Source organism: Plutella xylostella, chromosome 15 (assembly GCF_932276165.1).
Source record: "Plutella xylostella chromosome 15, ilPluXylo3.1, whole genome shotgun sequence".
NCBI classification, from domain to species: Eukaryota; Metazoa; Arthropoda; class Insecta; order Lepidoptera; family Plutellidae; genus Plutella; species Plutella xylostella.
This window is the reverse complement of record NC_063995.1, coordinates 273,746-293,013: the sequence shown is the minus strand read 5'-3', so window position 1 is coordinate 293,013 and position 19,268 is coordinate 273,746. Positions and strand designations below refer to the sequence as shown.

The 19,268-nt window shown below is 39.9% G+C and overlaps 3 protein-coding genes across 4 annotated transcripts; 1 reads left to right on the top strand and 2 right to left on the bottom strand.

The window, feature by feature from the left end:
• Positions 1-281: 281 nt before the first annotated feature.
• LOC105388468 (cell division cycle 7-related protein kinase) lies at positions 282-18,827 on the top strand. Its single transcript, XM_048625841.1, has 8 exons — positions 282-530; positions 684-909; positions 994-1,087; positions 1,213-1,355; positions 1,813-1,942; positions 16,753-16,923; positions 18,048-18,183; positions 18,645-18,827. Exons 1-8 carry the CDS (start codon positions 413-415, stop codon positions 18,803-18,805), a joined length of 1,179 nt encoding a protein of 392 aa, XP_048481798.1. The 5' UTR covers positions 282-412; the 3' UTR covers positions 18,806-18,827.
• Positions 8,926-12,175, bottom strand: LOC125489594. Of its 2 annotated transcripts, XM_048625843.1 has the most exons (3): positions 12,005-12,175; positions 10,803-11,733; positions 8,926-8,985 (listed from the first exon to the last, which is right to left on the bottom strand). In XM_048625843.1, exons 1-2 carry the CDS (start codon positions 12,144-12,146, stop codon positions 10,808-10,810), a joined length of 1,068 nt encoding a protein of 355 aa, XP_048481800.1. In that variant the 5' UTR covers positions 12,147-12,175; the 3' UTR covers positions 8,926-8,985; positions 10,803-10,807. The 2 variants fall into 2 exon arrangements, with proteins under 2 accessions (XP_048481800.1, XP_048481799.1); XM_048625842.1 differs by lacking the exon at positions 8,926-8,985 and having other exon boundaries at positions 10,673-11,733.
• On the bottom strand, positions 13,484-14,990 carry LOC105387048. Its single transcript, XM_048625844.1, has 2 exons — positions 14,820-14,990; positions 13,484-14,548 (listed from the first exon to the last, which is right to left on the bottom strand). The coding sequence occupies exons 1-2, from the start codon at positions 14,959-14,961 to the stop codon at positions 13,623-13,625; spliced, it is 1,068 nt and encodes a 355-aa protein (XP_048481801.1). The 5' UTR covers positions 14,962-14,990; the 3' UTR covers positions 13,484-13,622.
• Positions 18,828-19,268: the final 441 nt, after the last annotated feature.

The window sequence follows — 19,268 nt, the reverse complement described above, 5'->3', positions numbered from 1 at the left end:
ATAGCATAACTATTTTTGCCATGGCAGAAAGAACGCTGAACAACACAATCATTACTTTTACGGAGCAGTGTCTGTCCCTCCCTAATCAAACATAACTGGAAAATTAAACAAAAACCACGACGCTCTCGGTTGACTTATTTTGAAGTACAATAAAGTTATTATTCCGAGTTTTGCGAACCTAAGCCCTCCCGGTTTGACCGTTTGAAACTAAAATAGCCTTTTTTTATTTTTTTACGTGTACAGAATATTTTTGTTTGACATTACTTACTCTATGACATCAATGACATTTCATTTGACATGTCGTTTTCATGACTGCCTGAAATTATTTTTGCTTTTTAGCAAAAAATTGTGATAGAGATAACAGGATTTCACTTTTTAGTTGTAATAAAATGTGATAAAAGTATATTAAATAATGTCTAGAATTAGGGGAATTGAAGTAAGACTGCCAAAAGACGTGATAAATAATCGAAAAAATGGTCATGACATTGTCAAAAATAAAAAAGAAGACCTTACAGCGGAGGAAACTGATCGTAAGTTTACAAAATACCTATGGTTTTACACACAGCAGTAAAGTTTAACCAATAAAATTAAAATAACGTTAAATTTAGGAGGTTATGACTTTAGAGTCATGACAAAGGTTAAACAATCAATTCTCACACTAATCCACCACTGCAATATTCCAGAGCAACAGATAAAAGAACTGGTCTCTAAACTGCCAAAACTAGATAAGATATTTGAGCTGCACCGCAAGATTGGTGTTGGCACATTCAGCTCGGTGTACCTGGGCTCGCTGCGGCAGCACCACGGGCTGGCGGAGGCGGAGCGGCGCTGGTTCGCCATCAAGCACCTCGTGCCCAACACGCACCCCGCGCGCGTCGAGCACGAGCTGCGCTGCCTGCAGGAAATGGGGTAAGTATTGTTACTGTCATGTGAAGTTGTCATGGACAACCTGTCGCATCTCTAACAATTCTGATTTGTTTTTTCTTATTTCAGTGGCCAAGATAATATAATAGGAGTGGAGTTGTGCCTTCGTCATGTTGACACCATAGTTTTTGTAATGCCGTATATACCTCATAGGAAATTTTCTGTAAGTATCAATTGAATCTAACAAGCTTTACTTAAACTTTGGTAATGTTTTAAACCAATAAAGTAGGCCATTTTCCGACTGTAAAGTGGATTTTGAGATTATTTATTAAATAAATATTTCCTCAGGAATATGTATCATCGATGGATGCCCAGGAGCTGCGGGACTACCTCAAGGCGTTGTTTGTGGCTCTGAAGAGAGTGCACTCATTTGGAGTCATCCACCGAGATGTCAAGCCTAGTAATTTTCTCTATGATAGAGAAAATAAAAGGTAATTTATTGAACTCAATTAATTATTATTATGATTAATGACTAACAGATTTCTATTGTATGATTTTTGTTCTGGTATTTGATACACACATATTGTAACCACTAAGTACATGAGTATAATGTAACCAGTATCAAATATCTGATTAGGTTTGTTAAAATAGAATAATGCTAGATCAACAAAAGTGGTTTAGTTGCTGCCCAACACACATTAGTAATGCCAATGCTAAACCCAAGCATTTGCGACTCAGCAATAATGATGAAGTGACATGAGGCTAATATGCAAATTTTAAAGCCTGCCAAATGTTTAATGCTTTATAAGGCTCTGGGTGTTATATAACCATCATATTTTGAACTTTATGATTTCAACTGAAGGTCCAAAACCAATGAAATATTCATCCTTACTCTGCCTTATAAAAGGTTAAAATGTATCACTCTCTCATTTAAATGAATTCTTCCAGGTACCTGTTAGTGGACTTCGGCCTGGCGCAGCGCATCTCCCCCCCGCCCCCCGCCGTGCCGCCCCCGCCCCCGCCGCACCCCCCGCCTGCGCACGCCAACTCCAATATAAGGAAGAGACTTAGAGATGAGGTAATTTCGATCACTGTGTATCTTAAGTACAGATAACGAAATGAAATAGTTTATTTTTTTTACAATAAGGTACACACGGCAACGTCAAATGGTCGGCAGGGCACACTAACGTAGTGTATATGTGCACACTAACGTTGTCTATGTGTGCATAAACGCAGAAATCGGTTTACACACCAGTAACAAACCACACACACACACACACACAACAGCACAAACGAGTTTGCGCGTAGGCAAACGCCCGTATACCAGCTGTGACATAAAAATATCAACCGGTAGTGTTAGTGAAATAGTTATAAAATTGATGTGAAGCAAAATTTTACTTCCTGTGTCTATACACTTCGTAGCTCATTGGTAGAATGTTGGACTAATGAAACATAGGTCGTGAGTTCGAGGCCACGGATGGTTATTTTTATTTAACTTAATTCAAATTTTGCGTTAATTTAAACACTGTTGAGTAAAAATTGAAACTGACAAATGACTACAAGCTGCATAGCTGTCGACTATTTCTCTTCGCCAAAAATATATGATTCGTTCTTCATTTGAGAATTAAAACCATTCTACCCTCATACAATATGAATAAACGAAATTTGTTTTTAGTTTTAGTTTCAATTCACCTCTGCGTCTGCAAAGTGATTCACTTTGTGATTTGTCAATTTAATTAATTACTCTTCGCAGTCAGTATGGAAAGTCACTTAACCATGTTCAAAAAGGCGGAGATAATATTGTGATCAATTGAACTTCTTGAAATTCGATCAATATTATATGAGTAAGCTTCATTCGAAGATATAAATTAACAATGTAGTCCTTTCAACCTACAAGGCAACTTTCGCACGTATAAAGAGTACCTAAATCGATTCCAGAATCGATTGTGTGTACCCAGCCTAAATAAAAAAAAGTTATCCTACCCGTTCTTTTCTAGCCTATGCCTGTCCCTACAATTCTCTTCATTATTTTTAGAGATGCCGGACAAAACTTATGGGTTAGTTACATGGGTGGGTGGGTATTTATATCTTCGAATGAAGCTTACTCATATAATATTGATCGAACTTCAAGAAGTTCAATTGATCACAATATTATATTTCGTAGCTTCATTCTTCAGATATAAATTAACAATGTAGATGTTTAGAGTTTTGTAAGTTTTGTCCTTAGAACGGAAGTTTTCTTGTAATAAAATAAAAATTACATTTATATCAAACTAACGTTTATTCTTATAACTATAATAAGTACAACTGTCATAAGTTAACTTAGGTAAGTAATTAGGCACTTTTGGTTTGTGATACATAATCAAAATAATGAACAATCAAAATAATCAACAATTATTGGTCATTTAAATTATTACCTAGGATAGATTTAGCAAAATCACTCTCATCAGAAATAGGGCGCTTGTAAAAGCGAGCAAATGTTTCTGAAGTCTTTGTCCAGCTAGCTGTCCTACGAATAACGTCTAAGGAAATGCCCGCGGAGCTCGCGGCCGACGTGGAGGCGTGCCTCGTGCTGTGCGCACTGAAAACCGTCGTGTCCACCCCGCTGTCGGCCAGCACCTGCTTTATCCATCTACTGATAGATTGAGCAGAGGCTGCCCTGTGGGGCCGTTTCCAGGTAAGTATAAGGTTATTTACGTCTGTGGGTCTTAATTCCTTGGTAGATGTTAAGTATTGTTCTATGACAGTGGCTGGACAAATACTTTTATTCTCATTATAATATGGTAAAACTAGTACAGGTTGGTCACGACCAGGAGCTGAAGTCTTTATAAGGTCAGAGATAATAATCTTAATTCCATTTGCATCAGATTTAATGTTATTTAATTTTATTAGTGACAGCGTTTGTACTCTGTGCGCTGTACATAATGCTAATAGAATAACCAACTTCTTGGTTAACTGTTCTAATGAAAGATCTTTATTTGAGGGCCAATTTGATATATTATTTAGCACAACTTGTGGGTCCCACGTTGAGGTATATTTTGGAACAGAAGGTCTTAGTTTAAACGCTCCTTTCAGGAGTCGTTTGATTCTGACGTCTGCACTTACTTCGCCTCCTAATAGGAGGGAGAGTGCCGAACGATGACTATTCAGAGTTCCATACGCGGAACCCTTATCGAATTGTTCCGTTAAGAATAAAATTACATCGGATATAGAAGGTTCGTAACTGTTAAGGCTGTCACTAAAGCTGGAAGAAAATCAGAATCTGTCAAATCTAGAGAGGGGGGGTTGAGGTATGCGGGGCGTTCTACGGACAATGACATGAAATTTTAACATAGTACTCGAAAACATAAAAGTGAAGACATGCCACTTTGTTAAAAATATACTAAGTAAGTAATATTGTTTTGTGATACGAAAATATTTATTTTTATTTGAAAGTATTTTTAATATTTAATAATTAATTATATATAAAGTCGTACCCGTGCCGATATTTATACAGGTTGTTGCAAAAAGGGTTTAATACTATGCCGAAACCTACGTGTGCAGCATGTTATTGATGTTATTTCTAAGCCAGGAAATGAAATCAGAATGTAAAAAAATCGCGAAAATATTATCAGAGTTTAATAGTTCAGGGTGTTGTATTAAACTCTGCCCCCGTGTAATAAAAAAAGTATAGTTAGCCGAAAGGGCGTTACTCAGGCGTCACTCTGAAAAACTTTTATCCTACGTAATTTTTTATATTCATGAAAAAAACGCTTCTTCATATAATTTTTTTTTGGTCACGTGACCTTTTAGTTAGACGACCTGTTTTTTTTTGGTGTTTTAAAAAAGCAGAACAGTAGTTTGCAGAACTCTGCATATACAGGGTGTCACAAAAGGTTACGTAGCTGGCAAAGGGATATGGGGAGGTCACCAGAAAAATAATAACATGTAAGTACCCCCGCAAGGGAGTACATTAGTACAGGCGAGAGTGTGTATTTTTTTTTTAAGTACTTATGTGTATTTGGGATATGATAGAAATAATATTTTTGTTTCTTAAAAACCAAAAAATTTACACCTTGCTGCGCTCTTTTGCTCACTGTAAGTACACCTACAAATATTGCTGTATTAAAAAAAACGGTTTTGTTATAACGATTATAAAAAAAAAGTTATTTTCATGTCAAGGAGTCATTTATTTCACTGGATTCACTCAACAGCAGGTGAACTGAAAAAATAAGTTCTAGTTCTATCATCACTTTAGATCGCAAACATTGTAACTCCACTTTTCTCGGCGAAAAGTACTCTTTGGTGTCAATAGAAACGTTTTTTGAATTCACATGTTTTCCTCTTTATTCGAAAAAAAAAAACTGTATTCCGTATTTTACCATTTGTTTTTCTCTAAACCCCAAACCGTGATTTTTAAACAAGAAAACTTAGTAATTATACCCTTTATTCTCATATACAACGTGCGATGTAGGCGAACGTGAACGAAAACTATGCAATAAGCCTTTTTAGGGTTCCGTAGCCAAAATGGCAAAAACGGAACCCTTATAGTTTCGTCATGTCCGTCTGTCCGTCTGTCCGTCTGTCACAGCCGATTTACTCGGAAACTATAAGTACTACAGTGATGAAATTTGATGGGAATATGTGTTGTATGAACCGCTACAAAAATATGACACTAAATAGTAAAAAAAAGAATTGGGGGTGGGGCCCCCCATACATGTAACTGAGGGATGAAATTTTTTTTTTTCGATGTACATACCCGTGTGGGGTATCAATGGAAAGGTCTTTTAAAATGATATAAAGTTTTCTAAAAAACATTTTTCTTAAAGTGAACGGTTTTTGAGATATCAGCTCTCAAAGTCGTAAAAAGTATGTCCCCCCCCCTCTATTTTTATAACTACGGGGTATAAAATTCTAAAAAAAATAGAGGTGATGCATGCTAATTAACTCTTTCAACGATTTTTGGTTTGATCAAAGTATCTCTTATAGTTTTTGAGATAGGTTGATTTAACTGTAACTTTGCTGCTACGGAACCCTTTGTGCGCGAGCCCGACTCGCACTTGGCCGGTTTTTTATTACTACTTTAGTAAATTACAATAACATACTCAACAATGTTAATTTTTCTTTTGCAATGTTATGTTGTTAAATTAAGATCTAATATTTTATTAACATGAAGTTACTTTCAACTTTTTTTTGCATCTATGCGTCGAATCACAGCATGACGGCTGCTGCAGCTTCCTGCTGTCCTGTCCTCCAACCAATCCCACCAGTACTGCAGGTTGCGTCGAATACGAGCCATTCTCTTCGACTTGACAAGACAGGTGCTCCCGGAAGGATCATAGATCGCACGGAACCCGTACCGTATAGAGGCAACGGACTCCTTTGCAACAGCCCCCCAGATTCGGAAGTAGCCCATGCACTGCATGGCGAGCACAGCTGCAGCAATTTTTTCGTAATGAATCATTGGGATGTCATCCCCGAAGGAGGCTCTCAGCCTACCTCACGACCTGTGTGACATTAGAAAAATGCACTGTGCTAACGCCGTTTGCGAGCTTGATTTGCAGGACCGCGTTGTATGCCAAGTTCCACAACAGAGGGGTCCAAGACCTACCGCTGTGGAACTCCGCAACTGAACTTCTTCAGTGAAAACAAACCCTCTCTTTTCGCATCCTTAATGTACTTGTTAGACACGTATGACCTCTGTCAATTTTCTGCAGATAAGAAGACAAGTGATGGTATAGATGGAAGGTTCGCCCTCTAGGGGATAGAGTTGAACGCGGTTACTATTTTTAAGCAAACAGACAGCGCAACAACTCGCCCGTGGTTCTTATCCTGCTCCGACAGTAAACGAACGCAAAGTATTGTACCCACTATTCGAATCCGCATTTCGGATGCCAAACTGACTGTCCGAAAGGTCGAAACCGTACCACCACAGAGGTATGACTCGTTCGAAGAGCTTATCAGGCTCTTACAGCAATCAGATGTGTCGGTACACTGAAAGATAATCTACCGGCCTGCTTTATTTATTTAGGAGCACTAATGGCCTCCTTTCAGTCATTGAGTCACTGGCACTCAGGCTGCGGTTGAACAGGAAGATAGACTGTCTAAACAAATCATTTTTAGGCTAGTTAAAAAAAACTTTAGGTGGGTAGTATGCCAACTAGAACTACAAAAAAACAGTATTTTTGTCTCCTCTAAAATTTGGTCACGAGGAGTTACGATGATTACGATCTAAGGGGACGCTGACGATATTTTATACAAGGTATTGAAAAAAGGGTATAAAGCTTAGCCAAAAGTGGATTTAGGTGCCATTCTGATTCACTTTTCTTCTACAATTTTGAAAATTCACGTAACAAAACCTTTTACATAGAAACTTATTCGATCACGTGACTTTTTACTATAGAGACCGAATTTATTTTTCGAGAATTTCCAAAACTTGGAGAACAAAAGTTGTTCAGAATAACCCCTGAGTCAAACCCTTTCGGCACAGTATACCCTTTTTGCAACATCCTGTATAGGTAATATCAGGTTTATAAAAGACCTGGGCCTGTAGAGTGAGACTCGGCATGGGGAGTCATAATTTATAGATCTTTTAGGTTGCAGTGGCGAATGGGCACTGGTAGCCCTGCCCTTTTCTATAACTATAACTATAGGTAATTTTATGGCAATTTAAAAATGGTATAACATTTATCTATTTGAAAAAATCATTAAAAATATACATTACCTATCACCCTAATTTAAAAAAAATTCAGCCCTTACTTTAAACTTATAACACCCCTCTATTTCCTTCAGGGGTTAAAAAACCTGTGTATTTAATATTTTCTTATGAGTTTTTTTTTAAAAACTAGGCTCTTACATAGTTGTACATAATATTATGCGGTATTTTATTCCACTTGTAACGCATAAAATTCATAGCTACAGTAAACATTTCATTTTTTTCATGGCGAGATACAGTCGCACTTAACCGCTTTTTTGCAAAGCTTGTTAAATAGATTTAAAAAATTATGTAAATTTTAGATCTTCAATTATTAAAAATACTTACTTATTTTTAACAACCTGTAGTGTACAGACTACCACATCTTAAAATATATATATTTTTATTAACTACGGTTTTTGGTTTCAAATAAAACAAATTATGAACTTACTTTTCAACACCCTGTATATTGTGTAGCTTACCTACCATACACAACCGTTAAAATAAAATAAATTACCCCTCAGAATATAAACAGGCTCGCGCTTTGGCATACTGCATTGACCGTATAGTTCTTATTCGGAGAATCTAATAAGTGTCATTATGTGCAATGTTTACCTTTATCTATGCATCTGTAACTCTATAGTAAAAAATGTAAACAAATCGAAAAGGCGAAATGTTTTCTAAGAATTTTCGGCTTTTCTGCATCTAAAATGATTAGAAAATTTACTTTCCATAGCAAATGCATATGTATTATAATACTTGTAGTCATAATTTGTTGATTTAATCAGTTTTTGTGAAATATTTGATAAAAAATAAAATGGCGTGGGTATCGCTCCTAACAGGCCGCCACCAGGGCGACGACTGAAGAAATCTGAAATCTGTCACGGTGTCATCATTTTTAAACCGGAATTTATTAGTTTTTTGCAAAAAAAGTTGACTTCTGGTCCATTAAATCCAACTCTTTAAGGTAACTTTGTTAAGAATTTAATTACCTACACATACATATAAGATTCCATGAAAATGGGCCCTCTGATTTCGAGGGTTTTTTCATAATAAGTCAAAAAATGGCAAAAGACATGGTGTGTTTGCAATTTTTTTTAACATACTTATTATAATCCTGCACCAATTTATAAGCAACTAACATGTTCAGTATACCCTCTGCTACAAAATATATTTTTATCAATGTGATAGAAGCCACCGTTTTTCCAATCTAATCAAGTATATCAAGCCGACTTTAGCATTTTAGCTTTAGGGATCCCCTTAAGATTATTATCTCGACAAAATGTCCACCAAAGTTTGAAAGAAACATTATATTGTTTCAACGTGTTCTTGGCCAGTGATGCAATAGTCAGATTTAAGGCAGTCTCCGGAGTTCCTCTTCTAATGAACGCGAGCCGCAGAGCCTCGCTGCAGCCAGGGTATGCTCCCTGGCCGGTGGACACCGTTGGCTGAAAATGTGTTGAACTTCGTCATTTAATATAATAATCTCTGAACTAAGCATGCTTTTTAGAAGAGGAAACCAGGGCTGAGAAGGCCAGTAAGGGAATACTAAAATGCCACTTGACTTGTCAAACATAATTTTTTGAAGGCATTTAAGGATTAATGAGTATGGTGGAAAAGCATAAAAGAACCACCGATTCCAATTTTGTGTGAATGCATCGACTGAAATTGCATCGGGGTCTGGTTTCCATGAGACGTAAGTATCGCACTTAGCGTTGGTGCGGGAAGCGAATAAATCGATCTCAGGTTGTCCTAATCTGTGAACTATTTTAGTAAAAGCTTCTTCAGATAGTGACATTTCAATATCTGGATTTATAGTTTTACGAGACTCCTCATCTGCATCCTTATTGTCATTTGTGTTTATGTAAGAAGCAAACAGCCAGATTTTTCGCTCCTCGCACCATTGCCAGATCTTTTTAGCTAAATTGTTAAGATGGGGGTACTGAATACCCCCCATGCGATTGATGTAACTAATAGCAGTCGTATTGTCAACTCGTAACAATATTGCACAGTCTGAGCTATTTCGGGCCAAACTTTTAAGGCTTAAGAATATTGCTAATAGCTCCAAATAATTAATATGGAACTGCTGTTCGCCCTCTGTCCAGCCACCATTAACGCGATTATTATTACTGTACGCACCCCAGCCGGTTCTAGAGGCATCTGTAAAGATTTCTTGATCGAATATTTGGATGCCTATGGTATTGCAAGAAGAATAGATGTGCTGAGCCCACCATTCTAAATCTGGTAAAATATCTGTAGATGGTTTAAATTTCGCGTCAAAAGAATGATATTTCTGTAACGCAAGAAATTTATGTCTCTCCAGTAATTTCGTGTACAACCATCCATAACGCACTGCTGGACAAGCTGCGGTCAAAGAGCCTATTAATTGAGCGAAATCTCTGATTGAACACGAACGTAATGTTTGGAATTTTTTAACCAATTTGGCTATATTGTCTCTTTTTTTATCAGTGAGGGATATTGTCATATATCTTGAATCGTAGACAAAGCCTAAGAAACAGCAACTTTGTTCGGGTTTCAATGAGCTTTTACTGAAATTAATCACGAATCCCAGGCAGTGTAACAAAGAAATGGTTTCTCTGACGTTCGATAAACATTCTTCATAATTTTCTCCGATGCATAATATATCATCTAAGTAAATAACCGAGGTGAAGCCACGTGATCGAAGATAAGTGGTGACTTCTCTCATGAGTTTCGTAAAAGTTCTTGGGGCTACTGAGAGGCCGTAAGGTAATGCCGAAAACTCAAATAAGGAATCATTTCCATTATCGTCGTTTTGAAATTGAAACCGTAGGTACTTTCTATCAGAGGACGATATAGGTAAAATTAAATAGGCCTCTTTTAAATCAATGGTGGCCATGAAGCCATCTTTAGGTATTAATCTAGCGGCCGTTCTGTGATCCTCCATTTTAAAATGTAATTTAGGGATAAACTTGTTAAGTGGCTTTAGATTTAGGATAAATCTCTTTTCACCGTTGGCCTTAGGGGCTAGAAAATTTTTGGAGATGAACTGTTCGTCGCATGGCCTACATTCAGATATAGCTCCTAGCTCCAATATCTTGCTTATAGAAACTGCCATATCTTTTTTCTCCGATAGAGTAAAAACATTTTTAGGAACAGTTTTTTGGAAGACTTTGGTTTCGAAAGGTATAGAAAACCCATCTTTTATCCAGCTCAATACGACAGGATTATTCGTGATTGATAGCCAGCAATCGAAAAAATATTGTAACCTGCCAGCGTGACGTACCAAGTTTAGTGGCGTGGAGGAGCACGCTGCTTGTTGTAGCTGCCCTTCGCTTGTGTCGTTCCCCGTGACGGATACGTTGGTCTCTGCGTCGCTTGGATCTTCTGCGCGCCTCCCCTCCCCCCCCTGTTCGACGACGACGGCTGGAAGCGGGAAGGCGTGGACCAGTTTCCCTGGTAGCGGGATCCGTTAGCCGACTTGGACGTGGACGGCGCAGGAGGTTTCTGGATCGTGACGACTTTTTTAATTTGGAGTCCTTGTTTCTCGATCATCTGAGATGCTCTGATCTTGTCACCGAGTTTACTTCCAAATAGCGACTCGTCCCTTTCTACATCTTGAATGACAGAAAGGAAAGATTTGTCCAGTCCTGGTAAAATTAAATTTGATCTGGATTCTGATTCTTTATAGTGAAGGTCAGATAATATGCGGCATGCATCAGATAAAACCTTAACAGCTTGGACTTTATCCTGCTTATCATCACCGCTGCCAGTAACCAGTGTATTCATGGCTCGGTTGATAGCAGTTATGCCCAGGCCGAGTTGTTGCTGAAGATTCTCGATCTTCTTATCTCTGCCCCTGGCAGCACCGTTTATGGCCGAAATGATTTCTGGGTTGAGTGTCGGCGCTCTCAACAGTTTACAATTTTCGGGAATCCTATATTCCTTTAGTAATGATTCAGCTGCCTCCTTAGGCAAGCCGCGGCGGAGAATTGGCAACCATCTTTGCGCCAATGTCTCGTGAATTTTTTCGCCGTACATAGGCGTTTCCGGAGTTGTATCGCCTAAAGCCGAAAGAAACTCGACATCAATTTCTTCCGACTCGTCCACTTGCGTCAGGGTATCAGTATTGGTTGTCTCAGGCGGAGCATCAATCGTTACCACGGGAGATTGCTCTTCCGGTTGTGGTGACAGGTTTTCGGCCAGCGGCTCGTTGTCTGAAACAACGTAAATTTATTATCAAATTTGTTGATATAAGTGGGTAGTTTTATTTTTTAGCTCGTTGTGACTCTCGGCCTACACCCAAGCTTAAGGTTCTTGACTCATGGTTGCTCTCGGCCACCACCTCGGTTAACAAATCCTGTCGTGGCTCACGGCCGACGCCCAGGGTAAAACAAATCCTGTCGTGGCTCGCGGCCGACACCCAGGATGAAACATATCACTTTAACACACACTGTTCGTAGTAAGTAAGTAAACTTCTAGACTTACCTGAGTTGTCATCCGTTGATGAATCTGAATAAACTATACATCGTCGGCGCACAGCCGGCGGTGTGGCTTTTTGTTTTTCTTGTAACTTCTGTAATTTTGCTTCATAATACTGAATCTTCGCTTCACTACTGCGCTTTGGCATTTTAATAAAAGTACTTATTCGTGAAAAAATTATAGTAGAAATAAAATTTTAGGTTAACGTGTTACCGTTGCCTCGCACGAAAAAAGAATGAAGAGAATTGTAGGGACAGGCATAGGCTAGAAAAGAACGGGTAGGATAACTTTTTTTTATTTAGGCTGGGTACACACAATCGATTCTGGAATCGATTTAGGTACTCTTTATACGTGCGAAAGTTGCCTTGTAGGTTGAAAGGACTACATTGTTAATTTATATCTGAAGAATGAAGCTACGAAATATAATTAATATGGAACTGCTGTTCGCCCTCTGTCCAGCCACCATTAACGCGATTATTATTACTGTACGCACCCCAGCCGGTTCTAGAGGCATCTGTAAAGATTTCTTGATCGAATATTTGGATGCCTATGGTATTGCAAGAAGAATAGATGTGCTGAGCCCACCATTCTAAATCTGGTAAAATATCTGTAGATGGTTTAAATTTCGCGTCAAAAGAATGATATTTCTGTAACGCAAGAAATTTATGTCTCTCCAGTAATTTCGTGTACAACCATCCATAACGCACTGCTGGACAAGCTGCGGTCAAAGAGCCTATTAATTGAGCGAAATCTCTGATTGAACACGAACGTAATGTTTGGAATTTTTTAACCAATTTGGCTATATTGTCTCTTTTTTTATCAGTGAGGGATATTGTCATATATCTTGAATCGTAGACAAAGCCTAAGAAACAGCAACTTTGTTCGGGTTTCAATGAGCTTTTACTGAAATTAATCACGAATCCCAGGCAGTGTAACAAAGAAATGGTTTCTCTGACGTTCGATAAACATTCTTCATAATTTTCTCCGATGCATAATATATCATCTAAGTAAATAACCGAGGTGAAGCCACGTGATCGAAGATAAGTGGTGACTTCTCTCATGAGTTTCGTAAAAGTTCTTGGGGCTACTGAGAGGCCGTAAGGTAATGCCGAAAACTCAAATAAGGAATCATTTCCATTATCGTCGTTTTGAAATTGAAACCGTAGGTACTTTCTATCAGAGGACGATATAGGTAAAATTAAATAGGCCTCTTTTAAATCAATGGTGGCCATGAAGCCATCTTTAGGTATTAATCTAGCGGCCGTTCTGTGATCCTCCATTTTAAAATGTAATTTAGGGATAAACTTGTTAAGTGGCTTTAGATTTAGGATAAATCTCTTTTCACCGTTGGCCTTAGGGGCTAGAAAATTTTTGGAGATGAACTGTTCGTCGCATGGCCTACATTCAGATATAGCTCCTAGCTCCAATATCTTGCTTATAGAAACTGCCATATCTTTTTTCTCCGATAGAGTAAAAACATTTTTAGGAACAGTTTTTTGGAAGACTTTGGTTTCGAAAGGTATAGAAAACCCATCTTTTATCCAGCTCAATACGACAGGATTATTCGTGATTGATAGCCAGCAATCGAAAAAATATTGTAACCTGCCAGCGTGACGTACCAAGTTTAGTGGCGTGGAGGAGCACGCTGCTTGTTGTAGCTGCCCTTCGCTTGTGTCGTTCCCCGTGACGGATACGTTGGTCTCTGCGTCGCTTGGATCTTCTGCGCGCCTCCCCTCCCCCCCCTGTTCGACGACGACGGCTGGAAGCGGGAAGGCGTGGACCAGTTTCCCTGGTAGCGGGATCCGTTAGCCGACTTGGACGTGGACGGCGCAGGAGGTTTCTGGATCGTGACGACTTTTTTAATTTGGAGTCCTTGTTTCTCGATCATCTGAGATGCTCTGATCTTGTCACCGAGTTTACTTCCAAATAGCGACTCGTCCCTTTCTACATCTTGAATGACAGAAAGGAAAGATTTGTCCAGTCCTGGTAAAATTAAATTTGATCTGGATTCTGATTCTTTATAGTGAAGGTCAGATAATATGCGGCATGCATCAGATAAAACCTTAACAGCTTGGACTTTATCCTGCTTATCATCACCGCTGCCAGTAACCAGTGTATTCATGGCTCGGTTGATAGCAGTTATGCCCAGGCCGAGTTGTTGCTGAAGATTCTCGATCTTCTTATCTCTGCCCCTGGCAGCACCGTTTATGGCCGAAATGATTTCTGGGTTGAGTGTCGGCGCTCTCAACAGTTTACAATTTTCGGGAATCCTATATTCCTTTAGTAATGATTCAGCTGCCTCCTTAGGCAAGCCGCGGCGGAGAATTGGCAACCATCTTTGCGCCAATGTCTCGTGAATTTTTTCGCCGTACATAGGCGTTTCCGGAGTTGTATCGCCTAAAGCCGAAAGAAACTCGACATCAATTTCTTCCGACTCGTCCACTTGCGTCAGGGTATCAGTATTGGTTGTCTCAGGCGGAGCATCAATCGTTACCACGGGAGATTGCTCTTCCGGTTGTGGTGACAGGTTTTCGGCCAGCGGCTCGTTGTCTGAAACAACGTAAATTTATTATCAAATTTGTTGATATAAGTGGGTAGTTTTATTTTTTAGCTCGTTGTGACTCTCGGCCTACACCCAAGCTTAAGGTTCTTGACTCATGGTTGCTCTCGGCCACCACCTCGGTTAACAAATCCTGTCGTGGCTCACGGCCGACGCCCAGGGTAAAACAAATCCTGTCGTGGCTCGCGGCCGACACCCAGGATGAAACATATCACTTTAACACACACTGTTCGTAGTAAGTAAGTAAACTTCTAGACTTACCTGAGTTGTCATCCGTTGATGAATCTGAATAAACTATACATCGTCGGCGCACAGCCGGCGGTGTGGCTTTTTGTTTTTCTTGTAACTTCTGTAATTTTGCTTCATAATACTGAATCTTCGCTTCACTACTGCGCTTTGGCATTTTAATAAAAGTACTTATTCGTGAAAAAATTATAGTAGAAATAAAATTTTAGGTTAACGTGTTACCGTTGCCTCGCACGAAAAAAGAATGGAGAGAATTGTAGGGACAGGCATAGGCTAGAAAAGAACGGGTAGGATAACTTTTTTTTATTTAGGCTGGGTACACACAATCGATTCTGGAATCGATTTAGGTACTCTTTACACGTGCGAAAGTTGCCTTGTAGGTTGAAAGGACTACATTGTTAATTTATATCTGAAGAATGAAGCTACGAAATATAATCGTATTTATATGAACAAAACATTACAATTAGTGAAATCGCAAGACGTTTAACGGTAAGTAACATAGAATTGTAAATATTTTATTTGACTGTTAGAATATTTGTATTTGTTAAGTATTTGTTTTTTTTTGTTTGCAGAGGAGAACTGTTCAATTATGGGTTCACCGATACGCAGATTCGGGACATGTAGACAGTAGTAGTCGTCTATACGGATGCATCACCACGCCATCGAGATATCGTAGCTGCACATAGCGCTGATCCGTTCTGCAGCACCCGTTCTACGGCCACAACACATAATCTATCCCTACAAACCGTACGGGTTCACTTGCGTGCTGCTGGGTTGCGGTGTCGGAAGCCGACGAAGAAAATTGCTCTAACCGATCAGATCCGACGATGTCGAAACAGAGTGCGTTTTGCGACTGACTATTTTAAACTTTGATTGGTGCAACAATGTGGTGATATTTAGTGATGAAAAGTCCTTTAAGTCAGACAAGGATGGATGGTAAGATATTATGGCGAAAAAGTGGTGAAAATTATAGTTATTGGGGTTAGCTCAGTAATTTTTATTTTTTCATTTGTATAAGATTTTAGTTATTTTGTTAAATACTTATTATTATTTACAATTATGGGTAAGCCATGTGTTAATGATGTTATTGTTACTGAGGTTGGAATAAGTTATCTTATTTCTAGCTAATTAACATGTTGATTCATATAACTAATGACTTGCCTATTTACTTTAGTAAAACAGCCAGTCCATCCTTTTCTGTAGTTTATTATGATTTAAAACTGCTAATTGAAAATTTTCCTTATTAATATAAACTACAACTATGTTTTAAAACGAAAAACAACAAAAACGTAAAATCCTTAATGTTTATGTTACGGCAAGAATAAATTTTGTAATTTTAACACTTAATAACTTGTTTCATTTACTTTATGTGTTGCTTTTATTCGTATTTACTACAATACTATTATTAGCCATATTAAAAAATTAATTAAATCTATAAAAAAAACAAAAAAGGAATTTTGTAAGTTCAGAGGGATTTGAACCACCATACCGATTATTGTAAGTCTTGTATCATACCAACTGAGCCATTCAATCTATTACAATGCATTGCAAAATTTTGCTTCATATCATAAAAACAATGAATCATTGTCACTGGCACAACTACATGCTTACAATATCCGTGTGTGGGTTGCCCAGAACTAAATAATTACGTCGACGTCGCTGACACACACATACACTTCCTACGTTAGTGTGCCCTGCCAACCATTTAACGTTGCCGTGTGTACTTGTCAAAAGTCATAAAATATGCTAAAGAATTAAATCATATTTATTTCAAAATTATACTCTGCACTCTTCTTTTTGTTGTTAGCCATATTTTATCAAAATTCACTTGGCCGTTCAAAAGTGATGCGACTTATAGTGTTGAATGTCGGGATTTATAATTTTATTTAGTTCATTTAGTGAGCTGTCATAAACCTCCATTAACTTGACCATGATGTGTGACCCGCAGGAGCAGTCACCGCCGGCGGCCAAACGCGTGGCGCTGGACCTGACGGTGCGGGGGCGGGGCGAGGCGGCGCGGGAGGGGGAGCACGCGGCGCGGGGGAGGGGGGAGCGCCGCGAGCCCGCGCTGCAGCTGCCCGCCGCGCCGCCGCCCGCCGCCAACAGTGAAGTCAAGAGGGTAAGCTCATCATTTTATTTTATTTTAAGAAAAAAATAATTACAAAACTTTTTGCCTTCGAACCGACAGCTGTCGCAAGTCGTAAAGGGATAGAATAAATGTCAATTTTGAATAATTGTATGCTCCTAACCAAGGTAGCTAAGCAGTATGACCCTGTATTGTAAGATTAAATAAACCTGTGCCATTGCATTGCAAAAAGCTTTTCAGTTCTCAGGTAAAACAACAACCTAAACCATCAATCCAAAACCTAGAGAGCCGAGCGAAGCGAGGCTAAAGTATAATAAACAGCAAGTGCCTATGTAACTGCAGAGCCGAGCGAAGCGAGGCAAAACAACCGAGACTACCATTCCGAGACCTGGAGAGGAGCCGAGCGCAGCGAGGCAAAACAATCCAAGCCATCATACCACAAACCTTGGAGAGCCGAGCGCAGCGAGGCAAAACAATCCAAGCCATCATACCACAAACCTTGGAGAGCCGAGCGCAGCGAGGCAAAACATTTCAAAACATTATACCACAACCACTGAAGAGCCGAGCGCAGCGAGGCAATACAACTTAAGTATTACCTTACTGTAAAATAGGAGCCGAGCGAAGCCTGCAAATCAAATCCTGTAGCGCCAAGCGAAGCGAGACAACACTACTCATACCCTCGTCAACACAACTATATAACCTGATAGCCGATTGTGGCAAAGAAATACCTTGAATGAATAAAAAAGATAGACAAAGTTTTGGACGCGTTTATAGTTCTAATTATGGATTTAATTGAAGTAAACATAGTTCTGTAAAAATACTCTCAAACAGCAAACCCACGTTAGAAATAAATGAATAAAAATTTCGTTTCTATGAAAAAGTTTATCTTCAGGGACAGAGTAAACTGATAATCGAGAAGCTAGAAAAACGCGCGAATGGAGTAGACTCAGATTTATGAGGTGTTAAAGAACCCAAACAATATTAACCACCATACCGCAAACCCTGGAGCGCCGAGCGAAGCGAGGCAACACAACCTAAATTTGACCTTACCGTAAAAATAGAAGAGCCGAGAGAAATATATATATATACTTATACGAATATTGTATGAAACTGACGACCCAGACAGTTATTAATCATATGCATTGTGTTCCCCGCAGCCGCCGTGCGCGTGCGCGGGCGTGGGCGCGGTGTGCGCGGCGTGCGCGGGGCGGGCGGGCGCGCGCGCCTGTCGCGCCGGCACCGGCGGCTTCCGCCCGCCCGAGGTGCTGCTCAAGTACCCGCACCAGGGACCCGGTATGTACTGCTACTGCTCATTTACTACATATTTAGAAAAATGGAGATACATACCTACATTCATAATGCTCACGACTGTAATCCCCGGGTCGAAGGGGTAGTCACAGCAGGTGACTCGCAAGCGATTTTCTATAGTCTTATGGGAAAATAATAAATTCTCATTCATAAAGCCATTGTTAAAAATCCTTACAAATAGGTACACCATAAAATTTTCTCTGACTGCATTTTGAAGAAATACCTGATTTAATCAACCTGGAAGTTATTATTGAAGCAATTGTAGTGTTGTGCTCTTGTCTTTTAAAAGTATACAAAGTTAGTAAGCACCTACTATTCTGGATATAAAGTGTATAAATAAATGATGAATTCTCCACCCCTATTCTATTCTGAGAGGGGGAATTCCTGCACGTCCTACACTCTCGAGTGGAACCTTTGTACATATCTGTTTATATTGCATCCCGCAGCGGTGGACATGTGGGCGGCGGGCGTGGTGCTGGCGAGCGTGCTGTCGGCGCGGTACCCGTTCTTCCGCGCGGCCGACGACGCGGGCGCGCTGGCCGAGCTGGCCGACCTGCTGGGCAGCGCGCCCCTGCAGCGGGCCGCCGCCAAGCTCGGTACGTACTGACACTCTCTCTCCTATACGCTGCAGCGGTAGCGGCTAGATCCACTGCTCCAATGATCGTAGTGGCATGTGGTTAGCTGCAGGAGAGACATGTTCGTCTGCCTGGAAAACCTGGTAACTGGTATCTTGTGACTGGGCGTCCCTCCGTGCGCACGCAGCTAGCGGCTTAAGTAGCGGTTAAGACGAGGGCCGTAAGCGAAAGAGTCGCGGGGCACGTGAGTTGCCCTTATAGTTGGCCCGACGTCAGTTGGGCCGACATCTCCGGTGCTTGACTGGATATCAAGAAGTGCGTGAGGATAGCATGCGCCGTCCGACCCAGCTGAGTAGGCTCCATGGGTAGACATATGTAGGTCTGCATGTCGGGAGGTGAGCGTGCATTACAGCTCCGTTACCAGAGTGGAGATCTGGCAAATGGCTTCTCCATTGTCCCTAGTGTGGATCCTAACACGAGTGCTCCGGATGGAGT

What these genes read in the sequence shown, in the direction of transcription:
- LOC105388468 (XM_048625841.1), top strand. Translation starts at nt 413, where the DNA reads ATGTCTAGAATTAGGGGAATTGAAGTAAGACTGCCAAAAGACGTGATA. An exon ending in TACAGCGGAGGAAACTGATC is followed by an intron (nt 531 to 683) that starts GTAAGTTTACAA and finishes GCAATATTCCAG; the next exon opens with AGCAACAGATAAAAGAACTG. An exon ending in CGCTGCCTGCAGGAAATGGG is followed by an intron (nt 910 to 993) that starts GTAAGTATTGTT and finishes TTCTTATTTCAG; the next exon opens with TGGCCAAGATAATATAATAG.
- LOC125489594 (XM_048625843.1), bottom strand. Translation starts at nt 12,146, where the DNA reads ATGCCAAAGCGCAGTAGTGAAGCGAAGATTCAGTATTATGAAGCAAAA. An exon ending in ATCAACGGATGACAACTCAG is followed by an intron (nt 11,734 to 12,004) that starts GTAAGTCTAGAA and finishes ACGTTGTTTCAG; the next exon opens with ACAACGAGCCGCTGGCCGAA.
- LOC105387048 (XM_048625844.1), bottom strand. Translation starts at nt 14,961, where the DNA reads ATGCCAAAGCGCAGTAGTGAAGCGAAGATTCAGTATTATGAAGCAAAA. An exon ending in ATCAACGGATGACAACTCAG is followed by an intron (nt 14,549 to 14,819) that starts GTAAGTCTAGAA and finishes ACGTTGTTTCAG; the next exon opens with ACAACGAGCCGCTGGCCGAA.